Here is a 22,945-nt window from a genome sequence, read left to right on the forward strand (position 1 = left end):
GGCAGATTGACGGCAGATGAAATGACTCAATAAGATGGATATATTTCATTGTGTGAGTGTGTGAGTGTGTGTAGCTCTGAACTGACCTGAGTAACCCTTTGCATGGTGAAGCTTGACAGTGGGTTGTCCCCCGTCCTCATCATCAACTTTCCATATTTGAAATCACTGGAACAAAGAATCAGACACCAGAAATGCACATGTCACTGTTACAGAGGTCACATGGTAAGTTACCACAACAATCAGTGGATCTTCATCAGCAACCACACAAACAGGATGTTAATCACTGAGGGACACACTGTTGGAAGACTAACCTTGGCGATGATTGTGTATTAATGTGTGCACTGTGCTGTACTGTTGCACGTTTAATTCACTCATGACTGTTTTAAACACTTAACAAAGAGCTTTGTCTAACGGGTGGATGTTGGATGTTGTTGTGATGGATGTTGATATGATGGAGAGTTAGCGGGCGCTCTGGAAGACGTTCACACAGAAACATTTGTGTAAACACTGAGAGAAGAGAGCACGAAATGTGAACATCTCTCTGCATTAAAGTATCAACTAATCATAAGCAGAAGAAACATACGAGGTTTTCATTTTGTGAATGTAGATGTGCTAAAAATGTAGGAATCGTACAGACGCACCGGGCCGAGGCCAAGCTAGGCGGCAGAACTACAGGGACACGATGACAAAACAAAGTGATCGAAGGAAATTATCTTCTTGCTCAATTTTCGTGAATTTCTTAAAGTGATAGTTGGGGTCTTCTGATGTGAGGTTGTGTGAGGTGTGAACATCAGAGAAGCAGAGCGCTGTACTGCTGAACTGCACCGACAGCTAGACATATTTTAACTACCTAAAATATATATCCGTTTAAGTGAACGCTATGTTTTGAACATTTTTGGCGCTTTCCTTTGGCACTTCAGTCCCTCAACTGTACAACATCCGTATTCCTACACACAAGTGGAATGTGGAAAAGGCTGTCTGACGGCAAAGCACCAAAGATGTTTGAAACATAGCGTTCACTTAAACGGATATATATTATTTTAAGGCTGACTTATTTTCGGTGGCTAAAATACATCTTGCTTGCTGGTACTGTTGAGCAGTGCAGAGCCGACGGTCATGTACTGCAGGTAACACACTGACTAGAGATCAGTACCTCATACAACCCAACATCAAAAGACCCAAACTATCACTTGAAGTCAGTTTGTAGTGTTAAATCGTGACAGCCACTGTAGTTGTACACAGACTGAGCTGTTTGTTAGCGAGTTAAGCACGTACCCATCGACCTTGTGCAGCTGAGACTGATGTACTTTGAGTATCATCTGAGTAAAATGTGCTAATTTCTGTACTCGTGATGATTAAAAATGTAATTATATTAAAAATCATTCTCAGTAAAAAGCTTGTTTGACACGTAGAGATCTGAGCCGTCTTCCAGCGCTTCCATTAGCTCTCCAGCCAGCAGAGGAAACCGAGACTCTGAAGCCAACACTGACCTCACTGATACCGACAGAAATACTAATCTCTCTGTAGAGATGAGACATTACTTCACTTTACCGGCTCCTCGTGGTGCCAACTCTTCCTCCGGCCTCAACGACCCTGAAACCATTTCCCCTTTCCCCCCCGGCTGACGAGTCTCCTTTCCTCCGCCTCCACTCCTCCTCTCATCCCTCCATCACCTCCTCCTCCTCCTCTTCTTCTTCTCCTCACGTTAACCTCATTGCTCATCTGTTGTTTGTTCTCTCTCTCTTTGTTTTTTCTTTTCTTCCCATCTGTGTAGGCAGCCCGTTGAGTAACTTCTTTGACGTAATTAAACAGCTTTTTTCAGACGAGAAGAACATCCAAGCGTCCCACTCCCCTGGCGCCCCCGCCACGCCTAGCTCCCCCGCCAAGCATGCCCCCAGCAGCAAGCCCAACCAGCCCCCGCCCAATGACTCTAAATGCCCCCCCGGCAAAGACAAAACAAAGATGGCCGCCAGCAACAGGACACAGGAACAACCTTAAGGAGCGGTAGCTGTGCATGACTAGACGAAAAGCAGTTATCAGGTCATTAAACAAGAGAACGACAGAGGAGAGCTGCTAACTTTACCCTTTAGTTAGGAGTGAGAACAAAAAAAAGAAATCTACTTTTTGCCTATAAATTTTGTACTGTATACTGGGAATGGCTATTCAGTTTAAAAGTTGATCAGTATTTTACAATAAGTAGCAAATGTAGCTTTGTTGTCCCTACCTTGTGTCCCTCTCTGTGTCCTCGGGGGTCTTTCGGTGGGTGTGTGTCCTCCTCACATGTGTGATGGCTTGACTTGTCTCTGCCACCAGGGATCATCCATAATAACTATTAACCTCGGCGGCTCTTGGAGACAGCGGCCCGCTCGCGGCCCGCCACCACCACGAGAGTCCGAAACTGAAGAAAAGACAGAGGACCCCTCCCTGTCCCTCCCCCACTTCACTTCACCCCCTCCCCGCCCCTTCCAGTCCTTTCAGTAGAGTCCACCTCTCCCCACCAGACCAAACAGACACATCTCAGAAGAGTTGTAAAAAGAAAAAAAAGCCTTAAGACAGTGATGTTTGTCAATCTACACACACATCCCCTCCACTCTTTTCTCTCTTCTACTCCTCCCACATGTACATAAACACACACATACTGTATGTGGTCCTCTACACAAACATGACTTCTTTGCGGGATGTAATGACGTTGCACACGCTGACAAACAGGAAGCAGGAGCGGTGGAGGAAGGGCAGACGGACGAACGCTGGCTGGATTGTAATTCTTTTTAATGTCGTCTTTCTTTGTGAACGGCAGATTTCTGGAGCTCGCTCTGTGACGTTTCTGTAAAACGGTTCGAGCGGTTCGAAGGCTGCCCATAAAAGTATGATAAGGGGGGAGGTGATATTACATAAATGAATGATCTATTCTGTTGTACAGATTAAATAATGTTCCGTATGTACAAAAAGTGTAGTCGTGACATTACGTTTTAGAGTTGTGTTGCCATATTTTGTTTTGTATTCCTGTGCAGGCCTGGTCACACCAGCATCTAAAAAAACATTTTCCTGGAGAAATGAATTCATTCCAATGGAATCGCTGCAAGGAGTCGATTCACTCACGAGGCTGAAATAAACCTGTGTTTTTCATCATCTTTGGGACACACGAGGGTCTGTTGGCGTGAAAGTGCTGAACTCTGAGGGAACGTAGAGCCGGAGAACACAAAGTGGAGGACGCTATCGTAGTTTGTTAGCTGTGTGTCATCATCCTGTAAGACACGGCCAGAATATCAGTTTAAAACATTAACTTATATTATCAAAAAGAAAGTGACGAAACAACAGCGACTGACGCAAGATGTCTACTGAAGTTAGCATGCTAAGCAGACGAGCCCCGGCTTGTCCCGTCTCGTTGTACCTCGGAGGCCTGTGAGCCTGGTCCAAGGATGTTACATTAAAACCTGGACTCTGTGTTCAGGCTATAAAATTACCCAGATCTGTGCGTCTCACAGAGCGTTTCCACCGACCGAGGCGGTTACTTGAATAGAACTGAAGTTATTTAATCTTGCGCCTCTTCTACACTTTCCAAATTTCAGTTCAAATCATGAGTCAAAGGAGTCGTTTCTCCACTGTTTTACAGCTGCTCTCTCCCAATGTAAGCTTCAGGGAAGAAGTATTTTTGGGCCCCAGTGACAAAATAATTACACGGTTTCAAAGCTGTGAATACTGACTTCAGATCCTGGTGCTGAGCCCCGCTGACCCCGGTGACTACGTTACCACGTTATCTGAGGCTGCAGTGTGGGCAGACTCCTGTCAGCTAGTAGGGCCGCTTAGCTCCACGGCTAACTGAGCTCCTTGCTAATGGCAGCTAGTTGCTACAGCTAAGTATATAGAGCAGTGGTTAGCGGTTAGCTGGTTTTGGAGCTACCTTCTGATTCTGGCCATTTCTTACAAATGACACCTTTAACGTCCTCTGCTGGAGTTTGAACTGGTTCGTAGACAGTAATGAGAGTCGAGTGAACGAACACGTCTTTTGAATAAACTCTGAACCAACTGATCATGCTAGCATGTTATCTAACCTCACCAGCGACTCACTCAGTACGTTTGTAGACCAACACTATTTCACAGAGATGAATTCAGCCGTCCGTCTGCTGTGACCAGGCCGACCAATGAAACGTCTCCTTTTCCTTTTGCACTTTTGAGAAGTGACTCAGATTTGGATTCAGTTACATCACGTCAGCGCATTTTTAATTTTCATTATAATTTTTTACAATATTGAACTGCTGTGTATATTTTTGTACTTTATTGTGTATTGTCATTTTTTTTGTTATTAATTTATTCTCCGTTATTTATATGAGAGATGTAGAGAATGTTTCTTAACGTCAAATTATTTAAGGATATTTTTGTCATGTTTAAGTTATTTGATCACCGAGAAATCTCGAAAACGTTTGTGAGCGTTTTGTTCCTTTTCCCGGCTTTTTTGACGAGAGAAACCTTGTAATATACGTTTGGGAAATGATTTACCGTAATTTAAGAATGTAGACGTAGCCTCTCTGAGAGGAACAAACCCTTTGTTGATAATTGTCGGCTCCCTCTTCCCTCCGTCTGTATGAAGACTCAGATCTCACCAAAACACTCATTCTGTAAATAAGCCAAGTTTACTGACAAGCTTATTTAAAAAACCAAGAGGATTCCTACTCTTAGCTTTGACCTCGTACGGTTGTTTGCATGTTCAGCATTCGTCTTTTCTTTGCATGTCGTCGTTGGAATTGTTCTCCCGTTCCCTTTTTCTCTCCACTTATTTATGTTATTATGTTCTTTATGTGCTTTTGTTTTAATTTGCCTTCTGATTTCTTTTGTAAGCTTTTTATTTCTTTTCGCCGTCCTCTTTCCCTCGCCCCTCTTTTTGATTACTGTGTCCACACAGTAACCGTGCAATGCATCCTCCTTACTCATTCTCTCAAAGAGGGACCTCTCTGGCGATCGGGTTGCTCACCGGCTCGGTGGGTGTTGGGTTATCAGAGAGAAAAATTAAAGCAATACCTTTCATTGTTCGCTTTCCTCTTTTTCTACTGGGGGAATCCAGAGCACACAGAATGGACTCGGAGCACGGAGCGCTACTACTGAGCAGGATAACCACTGGCAATGTATTCCCTTGTGATGTTACTGTGAACAACTTCAGTGCTAAAGGAAATAAATCTGTTGACTTTGGAGCTGTGTGCACATTTTCTGATTGAGATGTTTATTCACAAAAATATGTTCATACTTTACACGTTCAGAGTCGATCTTCATGCAGCTGCAGAGGATTTACGTTACAAATCTTTTCTTAACGTACCGTTTAGACCTCGTCTACACTGACGCACCACCTTCGTTTTACAAAATATATCCAATGGATACGAAACCGCAAAAACGATTACAAACATCGGCAATACGTCAAACTTTTTCCCCTTTGGCGGAAGTGACATGAAGTTAACTGGACTCTGATCTTTACAGGTTAAACACGACAACAAACACACGTTTCAGTAAGAGCTTTAGTTTGGCTTCTGTTTAAATAGTTTGTGTCCTGAGGTAATGTTTGAGTTTTTAAATACGAGAAACGTCCCGACACAAACACTGATAATCTATCACTGCTGTGAGAAATAACACAAAGAAATAATAAGTTGCTTAATTTGTTCAACCAACAGTCAAAGAAACAGAAAACATTTGATTTACAGCGACAAAAAATGACCCGGATCATCTCTCGCCGGATCAGAAACGTTCACTCGTGTCAGATTAATAAATAAGGTGATAACTTGAAGAACATCTGTTCTATCTTCTGCTCTCACACGTTCTCCCAAAGAAGACGAACATCAGAAACACGGTACATGGCTGCTTTTCACAAACACACCTTCTCGTGAGGCGGACCTCAGTCCGGGTCCTGGAGGCCGCGGCAGTGTTTCTACTCTCGACAGGCAGAGTGGAGGCTGTAAAGTCTGTGGATCAGCGTAGCCTCCAGGACCCTCAGGAGAACCGGTGGATCCTGGTCCTGGGCGTCCACCTCCAGGCAGAGCAGCTCCTGACCGACAGCTCCCAGCAGCAGGCGGTGGAAGTCCTCCCGGTCCAGCAGCAGGTCCATGTTCTGCAGGAAGAATCCTTCACAGAACCTGCAGAGTTCAGATCCTCCGTGTCGCTGCAGATAAAAAACAGACGGGCGTTTATCTTTACAAGGCTGAATAGAAAGAAGAAATGAAAACAGCTTCGAGTATTTCAGCTGACGAAGGCTCAACATTCAGGAATAACTGACAACAGAAACAAAGTTCTGGTCTGTTCTACAAATGAGAACATAAAGTCCACTACTGACTCACAGTGGACCTGCACAGATGAAATGTTCACAGCTCTCAGCAGCAGCTGTATGAGAAGTTAAAGTCTCTTTCAGTGTTCATCACGTCATCACGTGTTGTGAAGTTGGCGTACCTTTGCGGTCTGGTAGACGTCGACGACGTTGTCCAGAGTTACGCTCAGAGACAGTTTCATCTCGCAGCTCCTCTGCAGACCTCCGAGCTGGAAGAAAGACGCCACCGGCAGCAGCTGCACGAACAGTCACGACACAGTTAATGACGAGGAAACAGACTCAGTAGCAACTTGGGGCTTCCGTAGCTCACTCAAAAAATGTGTCTGGTAGAAGAATGAATGCGATCGAGGAGTGTTTAGTTAATACCTGTATGTTTCTCAGATCTTTACATTAACACAGCAGGTAAACAGGTGAGTGGTTTTACCTTCACGGCTTCAGAGTGCGACACCGTCAGTCCTTCTGTTCCTCCACAGTACAGAGACTTCATCATCATCTGTGGACACAGACCTCAGGTCAGTCAGCTGATGAACCAAACGTCACATCACAGGACAGCGAGGTAAATGAAACCTACCTGGAAGGTGCTGTAGGTCATGTGACTGATGTGGATGATGTCATCAGGAGAGTCGCAGAGCATCCATCGAAACCTGACGCATCAGAACCAGAGTTTTATTTTGAAAATTAGAATAATGGTGACATTTAATTTTTATCTACGTCTCATTTAAATTTCAGTTTCCTGTAATGTGCTGGTTTGTTGTTCAAACTCTAAATGTAATCCGTCATGTTGAGGTGTTAAAGTACAGATTCTTCTTCATAACAATACTTTTTACATTTATATAAAAACTTTCTGAAATTCGGTTAAACAAATACTCAGACAATGCAACAGAAAATAACGAATAAAGAGATTTAATAATGATAATATAGTTCAGTAAAAAGCCACATGCACATATGTAAATTTAGATGTTTTTGTAGTTTGTTTTTATTTTCATCCTTCGTTCACATTTTTATTCATTTCAGGGCTGCAACTAACAATTATTTTCATTGTTAGTTATTTTCTGGATTAATCGATAAGAAAATCGTCCCAAAGCCCAAAATGACGTCCTCAAAAGAAAAACAATTTTGAAAAATGATTTTAACTATTATCAAAATAGTTGATTGAGTGATTAGATGTCAACAATTAAATTAATTGTTGTATTTTCTTAAATTGTTTGGCTTCATGGCACTTTTTCCATGGCCAGTCTTTATTTTTACTGATACGTCACTTTGTGCTGATGTGTAGGAAAAGTTCTTTATGAATAAAGTTTGACTAGTTTAACGGAAAGTAGTTTTTAAAATAGTTTCACAGTCAGAGAGTTTTAGTTTAGTGTCACTGAGATTAACAGCAGTCATGATTTTTGCTTATTAAGTCTGAAAAACTTCTCAGACCGTTCAGAAGCCGACATCAGCAGCACCCGGTGAGCGAAGAACGGCCGCCCCTCCACCATGAACGTCACATCTGACATCTCCTGGTTGTTCAGGAAGTGAACATCTGAGGACGGAGACGAACATGTAAGTCTTCAGGCGTTCACTCAGTCGGCAGGTCGTCACAGGACAGCGGCGGTCAGTTACCTAGCTGTGTGGACAGAGTGACGTCCACCGGTGGGACGGGAGGAACCGGAGAGCAGCCGTAACACTGAGCGAACACAGACGCCAGCCGCTTCGTTATCACGTAGTCCTGCAGAGGAGAAACAACCGGAAGTTCAGACTGGAGGAACATCATGTTAATAACTTCAACAGCGACTCTTCAAGTCAGAAGACAGACAGAATCTGATGTTTCAGCAGCGTGAACAGACAGACGGACGTTCAGCTGTACCTTACTCGTCTGCAGCATGCTGAACATGAGCGGTACTCCTGTGGAGAGCAGCTCGGGGCTGTAGTCCTCCGTCCTGATGGAGGTGAACTCAGTGAGGAGCGAGACGATGACTTTGTCCCTGCACAGCTGCTGGGCTCTGTGGAGACACTGCAGCCAGATGTGGAGCCTCCAGGGAACACCTGGACACAGCAGGAGGAGGAACGAAGCACAGACCGGTTATCAGACTGAAGCAGGAACGACTTGTGCTGTTTAACAACTTTCAGTACAAAACTGCTGCTCAGAGCCGAACAGCAGCTCTGACATTAAAGAAAACGGCGAGCTGCAGCAGGTAATTGTTGCTTTGCATTGTGAAATGTCACAGCGTGCTCACTCTGATCTTTTCTCAGGAGGGATTTTCAGATGAAGCAGAAATAAAACTTCAAAAATCAAACAAGAATATTGTAGTTTTTAGTGCAACTTGACATTTTCTGGTACCTCAACATTCACTGTAAGCGTACGTTACTACACTGCACATACGTTTCCACACGACCACAAATCATTTATTTAGATTTCAGATTAAAAGTACAAATAAACCCAACGAGTGACATCATGACTCACCCATCTCTCTGAGCTCCATGGTGACGTCCAGGTATCCGTGCTCGGCGCTGTAGTACGCCGCCTGCTGCAGGGCTTTCATCCGGGCCTTACACAGTCTGGGAACAGGGCTGGAGGAGTGAAGACCTGGAGGGTTTCCATCCTCCTCCTCCTCCTCCTCCACTCCTTCAGCCAGGATCTCCTCCAGAGACAGGATGTCCTCCTTCCTGTGCTGGTGCTGCAGCAGCAGCCTCCTCAGGACGTTCCTGCAGAAGAAGAGAGGACAGCTGATGGTTTGTTGTCGTGTATCACATGTTGGGGTTGAATAAAGGAAAGTGAGATCTGATCATTTTGGGGAATTCTCTGCAAAATCTGTTGCATTTTCTCAGGAAATAGAAGTGGAAGACATTTTTGTGTGGAACAGAGTGAAAAAAAAGATTTCACAGGATTTTTTTTTCTGTGAGATGAACGGAGAGATTTAAACAGGAAAAAAAATCTTTTTTTTTCTGTGGGGAAAAATATGTCTTCAGCTGGTTCCACACCTGGAAAAACAAACTGTTTTTTTCTGCGTGAAACAATGAAAAAAAGATGTTTCACTCTTCACAGTCTTTCAGATGTGTAACTGAGTGAAGACATTTTTCCCCCACAGAAAAAAATTCTCCTTTTTTTTACAAGGACCAAATTTTGCAGTGTTTTTTTTCCTGTGCGAAACAATAAAAAAATGTTTAACTCTTCAGTTTTTTGTGTGAGAAACTGAAAAATTCCTCTTAAAAAATTCTCATGGATTTTTTTTTTCTGTGAAAAATTTCCACTCAAAAACATGATGGTGTTTTTTCATGTGTTAAACAATGAAAAATAAATTCACAAGAAAAACAATTCCTCGTAAAAAAATGTGGGGAAAAAAATATCTTCATCTGTCTGCTCCTCACATCATCAAAGTCCTGACAGAAATCTGCTGTTTGCTAAAAAATCATTTCAAACTATAAATCAGATTTTTATCTCGTCTGTTTCTTTGCCTTGTTGATTTTTTCCCTCCATCTTTACTTCCACTGATTGTTTTCTGTAATCCGCTGTGTAACACTGCTGTCTGAGGAGCGCTCCACAGATAAACATGTTATTTTACGTGTTTAAACGTCTGAATAAACGTCTCACCTGTGTCCGTGTGCAGCCGCGTAGCTGAAGCAGTTCATGTCCTCGTACAGCGGAGACGTCAGTGAGCTCCCATGATGCACTCTGAGCAGAGGGTCTGCTCCGTGCGTGAGCAGCAAGCTCACCATCTCATAGTCACCTAACAGAGAGAGACATCACCTGTACCTGAACTCACCTATTAATGCTAATTAATCTTGAATGCTGTCCTGCATGTAAATAAAACATTACATAAATATAACACATTAAATCATCTGAAACTGAAGAGTTGTGATAATTTCCAGAGTTTTCATGAAGTTTCCACCTTCACAGACAGGTAATGATGAGCAGCCAAGACAAAGATGATGCAGATATTTAATGTTCTCTTGGGATTAAATCAGCTGTGTGGAAATATTTTGATTTTTGTAGAAAAGACTGATCAGCGGACAAACAGGACGTCTCACTCAGCAGTAAGCTACAGTCACTAAAGCAATACTAGCTGCTGCCTTCGCTGACAGGATACCTGCAGCAGCAGCGAGCTGGAGCGGCGTCTCAGCGGAGCTCTCCTGACCGTCCAGCAGGGCTCCACCCTCCACGTCTGCTCCGGCCTCCAGCAGCAGCTGTCAGGACGAAGACACAACACCGTTAGAGACACGTTTAACTACTGAGCTGCTTCCTTCAGGCTGTCACTGTCTTTTTAAACAACTGGACACACTCTGGTTGAAAAGTGTCTAGTGATGTCACAGTGCACTGACGCACCCTGGTGGACACTTCTACGTCACTGCAGCAAGTTCAACCATTAAGGTCCGAACAGAGAAAGATATTCAGCTGCTGTGAAATCACTCAGACAAGAAACACGACACACTCGTTTGAAAAATATTAAATACAGAAGTTAGAAGAAAAGACATTTTGTAAAAATCGACGTAATTAAAACTGAATGTATTCGTGTCAAAACAGTCGACGTGCTTCTGAAACCAGGTCTTACTTCAATAAACTAGCCGTTTATTAAATCTCCCATAATGCAGATTTCTTTCACCAAAGACTCAAGATGATGTTCTTGATCTCTGTGAACTGTCCTGTGTTCTCACCTGAGCCACAGACAGGTGACTGTGCAGCACAGCGAACGTCAGAGCAGCCCAGCGCCGACTGCCGGGGTGAACCGACGGGTGTCTGACGGAGCAGCCGGGGACCTGAACAACACACGAGTGATTTATTTAAGGGAGTCTGGTAAAGTTCTCACCAGGAGACAGAAACAAACAACTTACTGTTTTCATTTAATGCTGAATTTACAAGAAGTAGACAATGATTCAGAATCTGTCGTAGTCGTTTCACAAAGTTTGTTAAGTTTCTCCTCATGAAACTCTTAAAATCACTACATTTCTAAAGGGAGTCTGGTGATGTTGTGGAGACTAGTTCAATGGTTGGATCAGTTCAAACAGACTGCGTTCACAGACATCTGCTGCTGACACTGGCAGGTTAACAGAGAGCAAACATGTCATTTACAGCGCAATTAAGCACCTGGACAGGAAAGAGGACGTCAGCTGAGTTTACCTGCAGGTCCAGGTGAGCTCCGGCCTCGATGAGCATCTGAACCAGAGCTTCATCTCCTGCTGCAGAGGCGTACATCAGAGGAGTCATCCCCTGCAGGAACACACACACACACAGCAAACTGGTTTATAAATCTGTGTTTTCATGAATAATTCTTGTAAAATAAAACTGTTTCTTTGTGTTGGACACTTTCACTCTGACCAATCACAGTCTACATTATTATTAATCACACTTGGTGTTACCCGTGCTCTCACCTGGTCGTCCCTGGTGTTCACCCCCTCAGCTCCCAGAAGCCGTGTGGCCTGATGGACCAGATCGGCTCGGCCACACGAGAGCATCCTGAAGCCCAGGTCCAGCTGGAACTTTGCCGAAGCAGCTTCAGCGTCCAAACATTTAAAGGACTGGAAACAGCACTCAGACCTGCAGGGAGACAGAGACTCTGGTTCAACATCAGCCGCTGACTTTGTTTTCTGCTCATCCATTTTCTAAGATCTAAAATGTTCACGTGTGAAACAAAATGCCTCCTCTTGTGGTCAAAATAACTTTTACAAAAGCAAACTTTTTTTTTCCTCATGTAAAGAAACTTTCGTTTGTTTCCACACACAGAAAAAGACAATTTTTTCACGAGAGACGTGTTTTTCTCTCTCAAGTGAAAAAAGAGTTTCAAAGTTTCCACACAAAAAATAAACCTCATGAAATTTTCCTTTCCACTCAGTGAAAAACATTTTACAACTTTTTCTCCATAAACAAATAGTTTCACTTGATTCCTCCTAAAAAAAGGTTTTTTTTCCACTCAGTTGCACACAGATAAAAAAAAAAAAAACACCCAAACCACGGCCTGGTAATAAACTACAAAATACACGTACGTGTGTGCTGATTGGCTCTTACTTTAGCTGTCTGGGCTCACAGTCCAATCCTGGGAGGAGCTGCCTGGCCGTCTGTCTGACATCATCACTGTCCACCAATAGGCTGTGGCGATGTTCAGCGTGCACCACGGCGACTCGGATCCACTCCATGAGAGGAGGGAGGAGCAGGAACGGCCTGGAGGGAGAATTTACATTTCTGTTTAGATTTTTTAATTATTTGACTTTATTTGATCAAATCATAATAACACACACACACACACACACACCTCTCTCTGTTGAGCGCCATGGTCGGAGGCTCCAGGTTTGGATTTTCCATCGACTCCATCTGCGGGCTGGACAGGAAGTAGTAGAGCGTTCTGAGGGCGTCCGGAGCCCAGGATACTGACGTCTGATTGGCTGAGCGGGCGGGGCTGATGGAAGGACTCGAGCTGCGCAGGCGCTGCATGTGATGCATCGCTCGAGACACCAGATCACCTGCAGGACGACAAGAAGCATCAGCATCACGTGAAAATCCACAGAAAAGTTCAGTGTCATCTTGGACTGAATCGTACTGTCGTCATTAAAGGTGTAATTCGCACATGTTCGAGGGGCCTTCCTGTGTGCAGCAATCTACATGTTCTTGTTGGTGTTTTGAGAGTTTTATAATTCAGTCGCTCCCAGCTCATAGATGTCCCTGCACTGGGTCAGCTGAAGTTAAGACACACACACAAAAATCTCTTTTCATTGAACAGAAATAATCTAAATGTAACTGAGGGAGAAAAGTAAAAACAATGACTTCACCACGGTGCGTTTAAGTGCTTCGTGGTCACATGAACTTGTCATCAGATGGTCCATAAACCAGCAGGAGCAGCGACACCACAGACCTCCTTTATATTCACTCCATAATGAGCGTTCAGATAATGAGCTACGGTGGCCTGCGAGGTGTGAAGGTGCCCTTGTTTTCTGGATACAAGCCTCAGGTTGTTATGTAACGAGGGGGAGCTGACAGCGTCTAACGACCCGTCCCAGGAGCCCGACGCAGGTCACAGTTTAAACAAACACACACACGCACACACACACACAAAACACAGGAGCCGACTGTGACACACACACACACACACACTTACTGAGCTCGGCGATGCTGCCCACACAGGTGGCCAGCAGAGCCTGCTCCAGTGTCCGCAGCTCCAGCTGGATGTAGGCGTCCTCCCTGCTCTCCACTGAGTCCTCGGGAACCTTCGTGTACGGGCTGACATGGGCCGGCAGCGACAGCTCACCTAAACACACACACACACACACACACACACACACACACACACACACACACACAGATGAGCTCCTTTGTGCTGAAGGGTTTTTGCTGACTCTGATCTTCTTCACAATGAAACAGCTTCAGTGAGGACAAAAGAAACTGAAGCCTCCTGCAGCAGGAACACATCCAGCTGGAGGGACGTCCACCTCAACCAGTCACAGTGATTATGTGGGAAGAAACACCATCATCATCATCATCATCATCATCATCATCAGCTTTGTAACTCTGCTGTCTCTCTTCTTTGTCAGCTTGACGTTAATCTTAAATCACCGAATGAAAAAACATTTCTGACCTTTGAGATAATACAAAAATGCATTGAGCACTTTGAGACACAGATATGATGGGAGGATAATTATGTGACTTGGTGCGCAGGAACAATATTTCAGACAGGGTCTTAAAATTGATCCAGTGTCTCAACGAGTGTTGGACACAGTTTCATAAAATTCTGGTCACCAGAGGACGATCCTGATTGATTTAGTGAGCTGCCTGCACTCTGCTCCACTGCCCCCCCTGAGTCCAGTCATCACCTGCCCGTGCTGATGGAAAGTCAGGTGAAGATTCGTAGTCCACAACAGATTCAGTACAGCACAACTTCCACCACAGTGACCTCCTTCCACCGTCACTGGTAGAATAAAACGCTTCACAATAAATCCAGAAATACGAGGACAACAGTCTTCTTCCAACATGACAACCTCCTCGTACACAAACCGGCTCCAGTTTGCTGTGGAGGAGCTCGACCTGCCTCCACCTCCCTCCTGGTGTTTAGCACAGGGCCGACTACTGATTGAACAGATTCATCACTCTGACCTGGAAAACACACCTCAGCTCTCTGAAAGTGGCGTCTTGTGTGGAAGAAAGAGGCGAGTGTGGCAGATAATTGGTGCCGATTGACCCGCTGTGTTTACAGACAGAGCGAACAAGCATCTATTCATGATCCACAACAGGAGACCAGTCTGCAGCCGACACAACACAAATCACTGCCTTCTAATCCCGACCTGTGTAGTCCTGACCCCCCAACACACACACACACACACACACACACACACACACACACACACACACACACACACACACACACACACACACACACACACACACAGTGTTAACACTGCCCTGCTCACACCCAGAATCAGAGTGATTAAGTTATTTCCTTAAACTCTCCTTGTGTGTACGTGTGGCTGAATAAAAACAGAACAACCCCGAGTCTGCAACCTCATCCTCAGACAAAGTGTGTGTGTGTGTGTGTGTGTGTGTGTGTGTGTGTGTGTGTGTGTGTGTGTGTGTGTGTGTGTGTGTGTGTGTGTGTCCCAAATGAAAACAGAGGCACAGTCACCGTGCCTGAAAACAACAGCTCTTTTCTGCTGCGTGGTATAAAGCTGCAAGTGTTCGGTTCAGACAACAGAACCACAGAGAGCAAAGGTGTGTGTGTGTGTGTGTGTGTGTGTGTGTGTGTGTGTGTGTGTGTGTGTGTGTGTGTGTGCGTGCGTGCGTGCGTGCGTGCGTGCTGGAGGTCAGGACCACCTCAGTAGAGTCTAAGCTGAGTACAAGAGAGCAAACAGAGTCCTGATCAAGATCTAAACCGACATCTTGTTCGTAAACGGAGCATCAGGACAAGCCTGGTGTTAAACTCAGCGGGGCTGTGATCACTACGACTCAACCTCCTCGTGTTTCATCCTCGACTGTGAAACAACCATCAGCTTCATGTGGAAGACCATCTCAGAACTTCTGACTCGCCAGAACAATCAACCAATCGAAGCTAAGTAGGAAGGACATCAGACTTGGAGCAAACTAGCTTCATCCATGTAAACCAGTAACAGCAACACGATCAGAGGAGGAGTGATGAGTTCATCGCAGCTGAGCAGAACTTATGCTGCTTTTCCACCAAAATCAGCGGGTCGATCCGTCTAATCACGTACTGACCCCACTCCCACTTCCTGCAGGCCGTCTGACTTTTATCTGAAGCGTTACGCAGTACGTCACTGACGTCACGTTTCAAACAGCTGTAACAGAAGAGAAAACAACGTTACGATCAAAGCCGGGTCGAGATGATAAAAACCCGTGTGTACTGCAGAATCAGTTGACCCGGGTGTAAATGCAGTTTACACATTCCCACTGCACACAAAAGCCGATCTCAGCGGGTTTAAGTGGGACTTTTGACCAGTGGAAAAGTATTACAGAAGTAAAAAGTCAGTTATTTGCTTCTCACAGCTGCTGTGTCGACAGAAAATCATGCAGGCAGGACGGATTTATCACAAAACTGACCGGTCCGGACAAAAACCTAAACCTTCCTCCTCCATCAGACATGATTTCAGGCTGACTGAGGTGAAATGAAGCCCAACACCACAGGCCGTCTGTGACAAAGACAATAAAAACACTCAAAGACAACGATGGGATTTGAACTCCAGCGTGTTTTCCTGCACGTGAATAAACTCTTCATGCAGCTCAGTCATGTCAAGCTCGCAGGCAGAATTGGCGGGAAGACTTTGTTTTAGTAGCGTAATCTGGTTAAAACCTGCGGGCGGTGCGTCTGGAGCCGGCGTGGACGCTCTCACACAGTTGACACAAGGCTTTACAGATGTGAACACGGAGCCAGAGGTCAGCGGTGCTGAGGGGCCGTTAACAGCAGAACAGAACCCGATCACGTCTCATTAAAACATCCACACGGGCCTCCTGAGAGACGCTCGCCTCTCTCCTGTCACTGCGACGTCTGGTGTTTAATTAACGAGGCGTGTAAAGTCATCAACCTCTAATTAATCATGTAGTGGGAGCCGTTCCATCATCCAACGCTCCGGTTGGTTCTGTCCTTTCATCTCTGGGTGTATCAGCCGGGCCTGAAACCACCTCCTACTTCTGTTTTATAGTTTTACACAAAGGCCAGATGGAGACGACATTATCTGAGGTTTGGATTTCTCTCCGCTCCGTCTCTGTAACCGGACTCGGTATCAGACACTTTGTCCAGCTGCTTCTCTTCACTTCCTCTTCATCCTGACAAACTAACGACCAGACGCTGCAGATGTGAGCGCTGGTCATCTACAGCTCACCAGTATCGACCTTTGTGAAACCTCACACACTCATTATTCCTTATTTTTCTCAGGTTGTTGGAATTAGAGTTGAAACGACAGAGATTTTCACGGTACAATAACCATCTCAGAACCTTTATTAGACTTTTACATTTCCTGACAGACATGAAAGTTGATATAAACTTGAAAAATATCGATTTTTTAAATTAAAAATGTACCACCGTGGATAAACAAATCAATTTTCTTCCCATGTTTTATCTGGAAATCTATGTGTATACGACTGCACCCCTGATTATTACTCAGTACTGAGGACCATCCTGACAATGTCATTTCCAGTTGACACTGACAGTTTTCACTGGGATACAACCAGAGGAAGCAGTGAGCAAAAATCACAATAAAATAATAAATCGCATGTTAAATCCTCAAACGTTCCCAAACTAGTCCAACCAATAACTCAATCAACAGAAATGAAGCTACATAAATCCTGATAACTGGGTGTCATTTATCATCTGAAGAGCAGAAACAATTCAGAAATAACTGATCGAACCAAAATCGGTGGCCGTTAAACATTTCTGCAAACCGCTGATACATCCAAATCTATACGTGTCAGAGGCGACGCACCGTATTCACAATCCTTTAAAACACATCACATGTATGGCCTGACTCATGTCCAGGTGAGTTACAGGTGAGACGCTGTTTCAACATTTGTAATCGTGACACCACTGGAGATTTTTAAAAGGGAACCTCGGGACAATTTCCAGCTCAATTTATAGCAACAAAAACAGGTATTTTAAGCCGAAACATGATCTTTTCCAGACCGGACCCTGAACACAACACTGTCGCTGCAGACAGGAAAACACAGAAAAGAAAGAAACTGAAAGTTGGAGCGTATCGGTGGTCTGCAGAAATCTACACAGTGAACATTTATTCTGGCACGTGGGTCGTCTTTCAAGCAAAAATGTCAAACAGTTGCTTTTTCAGGAATTAATCATGAAAATAATCAGCTTTCTTCTCATTTGTACATCACTGTAACTTTAATATCTTGAGGTTTTTGAACTGTTCGTCGGAGGAAACAAACAAGCTGAAGACGTAACAAAGAGTCCACTGTTCAGACTGTTTAACATGTTAAAGTCATTAAATGTTTCTTTCTTTCCGACGCCTGATCGGATGCAGCGAGGACAGTAAATCTGCTGACTGTAGAGATCTCTGGATGATGATGACATTACAAGCTGTGTTGTTGGATCCTCTCTGCAGCTTTCTCTCACATTTCACTGCTGGGATTTACTTTTATCGTCTCATCAGGCAGAACAGTTCAGTCCTCGAACAACATCTGCATTAAAACCTGAGTGTGTCGTGTCGTGTCGTGTCGTGTCGGGTCGTGTCGTGTCGGGTCTCGGTGCCTGTGTGTTGTTGCAGTGGGGTGACAGGCTGCCTCTCCTGCTCAGACAGCAGCTCCAGCAGCTGTTTGTTTAGCCGAGCAGACGACAGTGAACCTCGTGGTCGCAGCCTGAGCGGGAATCAGAGCTCCTTTGTGTCGTCGCTGTGGGTCAGAGGCTAACAACACTCACTCATTTACTTCACCCGCTTCTTCCTGTTCGCTCTCATGGGAGACGGGTTTGCAGCTCATATCCCAGCATGCAGTGGGCAGGAGGCAGAGAAACACGGTGCCTCTCGGGGGGAGGGGGGGTCGTGTTCATTCTGCTTTTTAAAAACACTCAACATCATCTTTGATATTTGACCAAACAAATCAAACCGTTGTCCCAGACGCAGGCGTAGAAGTGTCTCTCAGCAAATGAAAAACTGAAGTGAGCACTGACGACAACACAGCGCGTCTGCTTGTGCTCTCACTGTGGTAACTATCACTGGCTGACGACTCGTCAGGAAAAATGTGGCCTGTAAGACGCAGTAAACTCACCGTCTACCAAGAGAGACGACCTGTTTTTTACCTGACACACTGAGCTCTTCTCATGCCTCCATTTTGTGCCTCCTCGTCACACACACCCGTGTCTCCTCTCTCCTCTGTGTCCAAATGTCACCTCATATCTTCTCGCTTTTTACGCTCAGAGACGAACCAAAACCTCTCAGTGGACTGAAATCTTTAGTTTAACACGCAGTCAACATTTCCATCTTCTCCTACATGCAGGCAGTGTGGAGTTATTCAGAGTAGGATGCATGTTCACACACACAACTCAATAAATATCGCAGCATCTGACCGCAGACGTTTATCAGAGTCGATCTTCCACTTTCCTGTCAGTTATTACCCAAAATGCCTGTTTCCTGTCTGAGGGGGTTTTCCCATCACACTGCCGGTAAACTTCTTCGTCTGCTGTTAATTATCTTTTATTATTATTATCTCAACGACTCTCTAACTGCTCTGTAATACCACCCAGCTTTAAAGGGAAAGTTCACCCAAAAATGTAAATCCACTTATCATCTCCTCACCAACATGCTGATGAAAGTCAGGTGAAGTGTCGTAGTCCACAAAAAGTTTCTGGAGCTTCACAGTAAAACAGAGATGCAGCATTCTGCTAAACAACTGAAGCAGCTGGAGACTTGATTTAAAACATCAGATGTCTCCATTCAGCTCGTCTGCTGTGATCACAGTCTGCAGGAGAGAAGAGGTCACAAACTGATCTGAAACATGTTATTTACATCCTTTCTAAGATGAAATCTTCCCTGTAGCTGCTGAGATAAACGCATGATGTGGGATCTCGTGGCTTCTGCAGACTTGGATTATGTTGGATGAGCTGTGTGGAGCCATTTTATGTTTTTTCAGTTGTTTATTTACATTTTAAAATAAGTCCCAGCTCCTGTAGGTGTTCAGGAAAAGCTGTATGCAGTGTGACGTCAAGTGAAGAAATTGTTTTAACACTGTTTGTAAAATTGTTTTGCTGCCTACTTCAGGAGCAGAGAGCAGCTTCTCAGATTATTTGGGGAAAACTATCTTCATGATCCAGACATTCAGACGGACGGGCTGCATCATCGCTCTCATCAGTTATAAAGTGACAGGAGAGCAGAAGAAGTCGTGGAGCGACGACAGGAACCAGAATCTGCTCCTGTGAATCCTGACAGACAGAGATCAGCTCACATGTGAAAACACACACGTGGATTCAAAACACACGTGTTCTTTTTAGGTGATGGACCGTGATTGTTTTCACTGTGAACATGTGACACGTCTCTCTCTCTCTCTCTCTCTCTCTCTCTCTCACACACACACACACACACACACACACACACACACACACACACACACACACACACACACCTCCTGTGTGAAGATGCACATCTGAAATTCAACTTTTAAATCAGAACAAAGTGTCTGAATGGTGATTTTTTTATCTGCATTTTAACACGAGACGTTTAAGTCAAAGTTGTTAAATTCTGTGTATTTCTTCTAAAATCTTGGAGAATTAAACAAAATAAGAGAAAACATGTCACTGCAGCTACTTTTATTCTTGTTTAATCTGTCAGTTATTGTCAATCAATTGATTAATCTATGAAATATCACAAAATTAAGAAAATAAAACTTTTGCAGTTTTCCAGAACCTGAAGACAAAGTTTTAAAATGAGTTGAGCTTCACCTGAAGCTGAAACACTGATGTTTGATTATCACAACTCTCTGTTCTGTTAGTTTGACAGGCAGCTCATGAATGTTTCTTTCTTCTTCATGTATTTGATTATATGAAGTAATGAGAAGTCGTGTCATGAGTAACTGAACTCACCATTCGCGTTCCTGCCACACATCAGGTGCTCGTAGCTCTGCAGCAGCCCCCACAGCTCCGCGTCGCTGTTGACGGCTCCCTCCAGCAGCTCCGCGGTCACCGGGCAGCAGGTGAGGCCGCCGCCGCGCTCCTCCTCCTCCATCCCGGCCAGCCGCGCCGCCCGCAGCGCCCGTGCGGTCACCTCCTCCATCAAACTCTCCACGCAGGCTGCCAGGCAGACGGCGGCGTACTCATGCACGCGCACCGACACGCGTGTTTCCACCATCCACCTGAAGAAGCGGCCCACGCACAGAGTCAGCCCGCAGCGCGCGGACTTGCTCCGCTGGCGCGCGGTGTCCCCGGAGCTCATGCAGTGCAGGGACACGGCCCTCACCGCGGAGGAGACGCACCTGTCGGCCAGACCCCAGCTCAGCACGAGCCTCGCCGCGCTCTGCACCTCCAGGCGCGTGCACCGCCTGTGGAGCTCGCTCAGCCGCTGCGCCTCCCGGGAGATCCGCACCAGCGCCCTCCGGAGCAGCGCGGACAGGCGGCGCACAGCCTCTCCGGTGAACGACGCGTCCGAGCCGGCGACACGACGCACGACTTCCCGCAGCTCCTGCTCGCTCCACGGGTACTCCTCCAGCTCGGGCAGGCAGGGGCACCTGGACAGGGCGTCCGCCGCGTCCTCCGGCAGCGAGCTCACCGTGTCCCAGCTGCCGTTCCTGCTGTACAGAGAGCCGGCCTGCTGCCACCAGGTGCCCCGGTGAGGAGTGCTCGTGTGCGGCACAGACTGCCTCGACCTGCCGGAGGAGGACAGGCTGAGGGACGGGCAGGGGTCCCCGGCCACGTAGCCCGAGTCCAGGCTGAGGTCCTCCAGGGTTTTCACCAGAACACTGCCGGACATGATGAGGTTTCACCGCTCTGGTCGCTTTACGCACAGTGAAGAACAGATGGAAACTCTTCCATGAAGTCAAACTTTCAGTCAGTTTGAAGATAAAACTCAAAGTTTAACTTCCTGTCAGACAGCTGCACGAGACTGACCTGCTGGGGCACAACTCACCAAAATAAGAGCAGGATGAAAAGCGTTTTACGCACGCAGACCAATCAGATCCAGAACCGGTCAGAACACAGGTGGGGTTCTTACCGCCCTGCAGCGCCTCCCTGTGGCCACAATACGAACATGAAAAAACTGCTGACAAACAGCAGGTTTGTTTATTGTTCAGGAGGGACAGGTGAGACTTCTGGTTATGATTTTCAAATTAAAGCCGCACTTGAAGGAAGTTTGGTTGCTTTTGTTGTGTTTGTGATTCATCCACCTGCCTCATCACTGACAGTCACCTCACACTGACACAGTCACCTCACACTGCAGCTTATCACTGCCTGCTTTTACTGAAACTCACACTCAACAATGAAAATCGTTATTTTCTATCATTATCGCTGTTTTCTCTATTTTATTTTGTTTGATAAACACTATATATTGTACCATGTATGATAGTATATGACAATAAAAGTTTTATTTAATGTAACCGAACAATTTGAATTTGGATTAAAAAGATAGCTGTGACGTTTGACAAGACATTCGCTCCGAATCCGGTGACGTCAGTTTTACCTGGTTTTACCCAGTGTCAATGGGTCACATGACCTGGAACCTAATGACAAAAATGCTGATTTTTCATTGAAAATATTCATAAAAAACAGAAAAAACAATAAACTCCAATATAAAGAGGTGTGTCTCATTCTACCAGGATAGAAAGATAATTCGGCATTGATTTTGACTCAATGGGTCACATGACCTGGAAGCTATTGAAAGAAATTACTGAATAAAAATGTCAGACATCCTTCAGCCCAGCCCGGCTGCACAGAGGCGGTCCTGGCTCACATGACGCCCTGTGCGAACCTCACCTTCAGCAGAAACAGCACTTGTGTTGAAAAGTCATGTTTTGCAAAGAAGCTCCTGACTGTGGTCAGAGACGGACACCGCACTCCCCGCACACTCTGAGCACGCATGCACGAGGCTGCAAGTTGATGCGCAGTGGACCAAACCACTTTGAGGAATGTGGAGGGGGGGACCAATCCTGACAGACATATTGTTTCACATCTTTAATTAGCACAGGTGTTTTTAATGCAGATTATGATATAATTTACATTTATGTTTTAATGATGTAGGCTACTGAGGGGGCCAAATTTCTGCCTATGTAGCCGAGTTTAGCTTAGCATAAAGGTGCTTAAAGTCACTACTCACAGCCAAGAAACCTTCACACAACCACACATTAAAGTTTTGTGTTTTTAAACAGGTGAACATCGAGATATAAAGTGTTGGTAGTGGACTTCAGAGGTGTTTGCAGGTGGAGCTTTTCTTTTACCTTTGAACACGACAGATGCTGTTTCCGTCTTTGTGCTAAGCTAACTTTAAGCTAACTGCCCTGTAGCTGTAGCAGCATCAACTATGAGTGGTGATGACCATCCTCACATCTCAGCAAGACAGCGAGATTAATAAACGTAGACTTCCCAAAGTGTCTGACTGTCTCATAAAACCACATTTTTTCCCCTGTTTTAAGCTTTTAATTTATTTGAATTCCCCCAAATTCTTATATTCTCTGGCTGGTTGAGCCACCTCGACCCATTTCAAAGTCCTATTTCAGTGTTTTTCAATCATGGTCCTCCAAAA

The 22,945-nt window shown here is 45.2% G+C and overlaps 2 protein-coding genes across 5 annotated transcripts in view; one reads left to right on the plus strand and one right to left on the minus strand.

Annotated features, from left to right (window-relative positions):
• Nucleotides 1-5,184, plus strand: part of LOC140994479 (serine/threonine-protein kinase BRSK2-like) — a 60,613-nt gene extending 55,429 nt beyond the window's left edge. For all 3 annotated transcript variants that reach the window (XM_073464119.1, XM_073464118.1, XM_073464120.1), the window contains one exon: nt 1,775-5,184. In XM_073464119.1, coding sequence (XP_073320220.1) covers nt 1,775-1,998 — 224 coding nt within the window. In that variant the 3' untranslated portion in view covers nt 1,999-5,184. The remainder of the gene's footprint in view (nt 1-1,774) is intronic.
• Nucleotides 5,185-5,194: 10 nt separating this feature from the next.
• LOC140994480 (ankyrin repeat and BTB/POZ domain-containing protein 2-like) lies at nt 5,195-22,913 on the minus strand. Of its 2 annotated transcripts, XM_073464122.1 has the most exons (18): nt 22,641-22,913; nt 20,299-21,318; nt 13,372-13,521; nt 12,532-12,739; nt 12,288-12,440; nt 11,654-11,819; nt 11,403-11,492; nt 10,940-11,041; nt 10,375-10,471; nt 9,879-10,014; nt 8,751-8,992; nt 8,154-8,332; nt 7,910-8,015; nt 7,727-7,829; nt 6,876-6,948; nt 6,729-6,797; nt 6,427-6,540; nt 5,195-6,142 (listed from the first exon to the last, which is right to left on the minus strand). In XM_073464122.1, exons 2-18 carry the CDS (start codon nt 21,179-21,181, stop codon nt 5,912-5,914), a joined length of 3,102 nt encoding a protein of 1,033 aa, XP_073320223.1. In that variant the 5' UTR covers nt 21,182-21,318; nt 22,641-22,913; the 3' UTR covers nt 5,195-5,911. The 2 variants fall into 2 exon arrangements, with proteins under 2 accessions (XP_073320223.1, XP_073320222.1); XM_073464121.1 differs by lacking the exon at nt 22,641-22,913 and having other exon boundaries at nt 20,299-22,155.
• Between the last annotated feature and the right edge of the window lie 32 nt (nt 22,914-22,945).

Source organism: Pagrus major, chromosome 4 (assembly GCF_040436345.1).
Source record: "Pagrus major chromosome 4, Pma_NU_1.0".
NCBI classification, from domain to species: domain Eukaryota; kingdom Metazoa; phylum Chordata; class Actinopteri; order Spariformes; family Sparidae; genus Pagrus; species Pagrus major.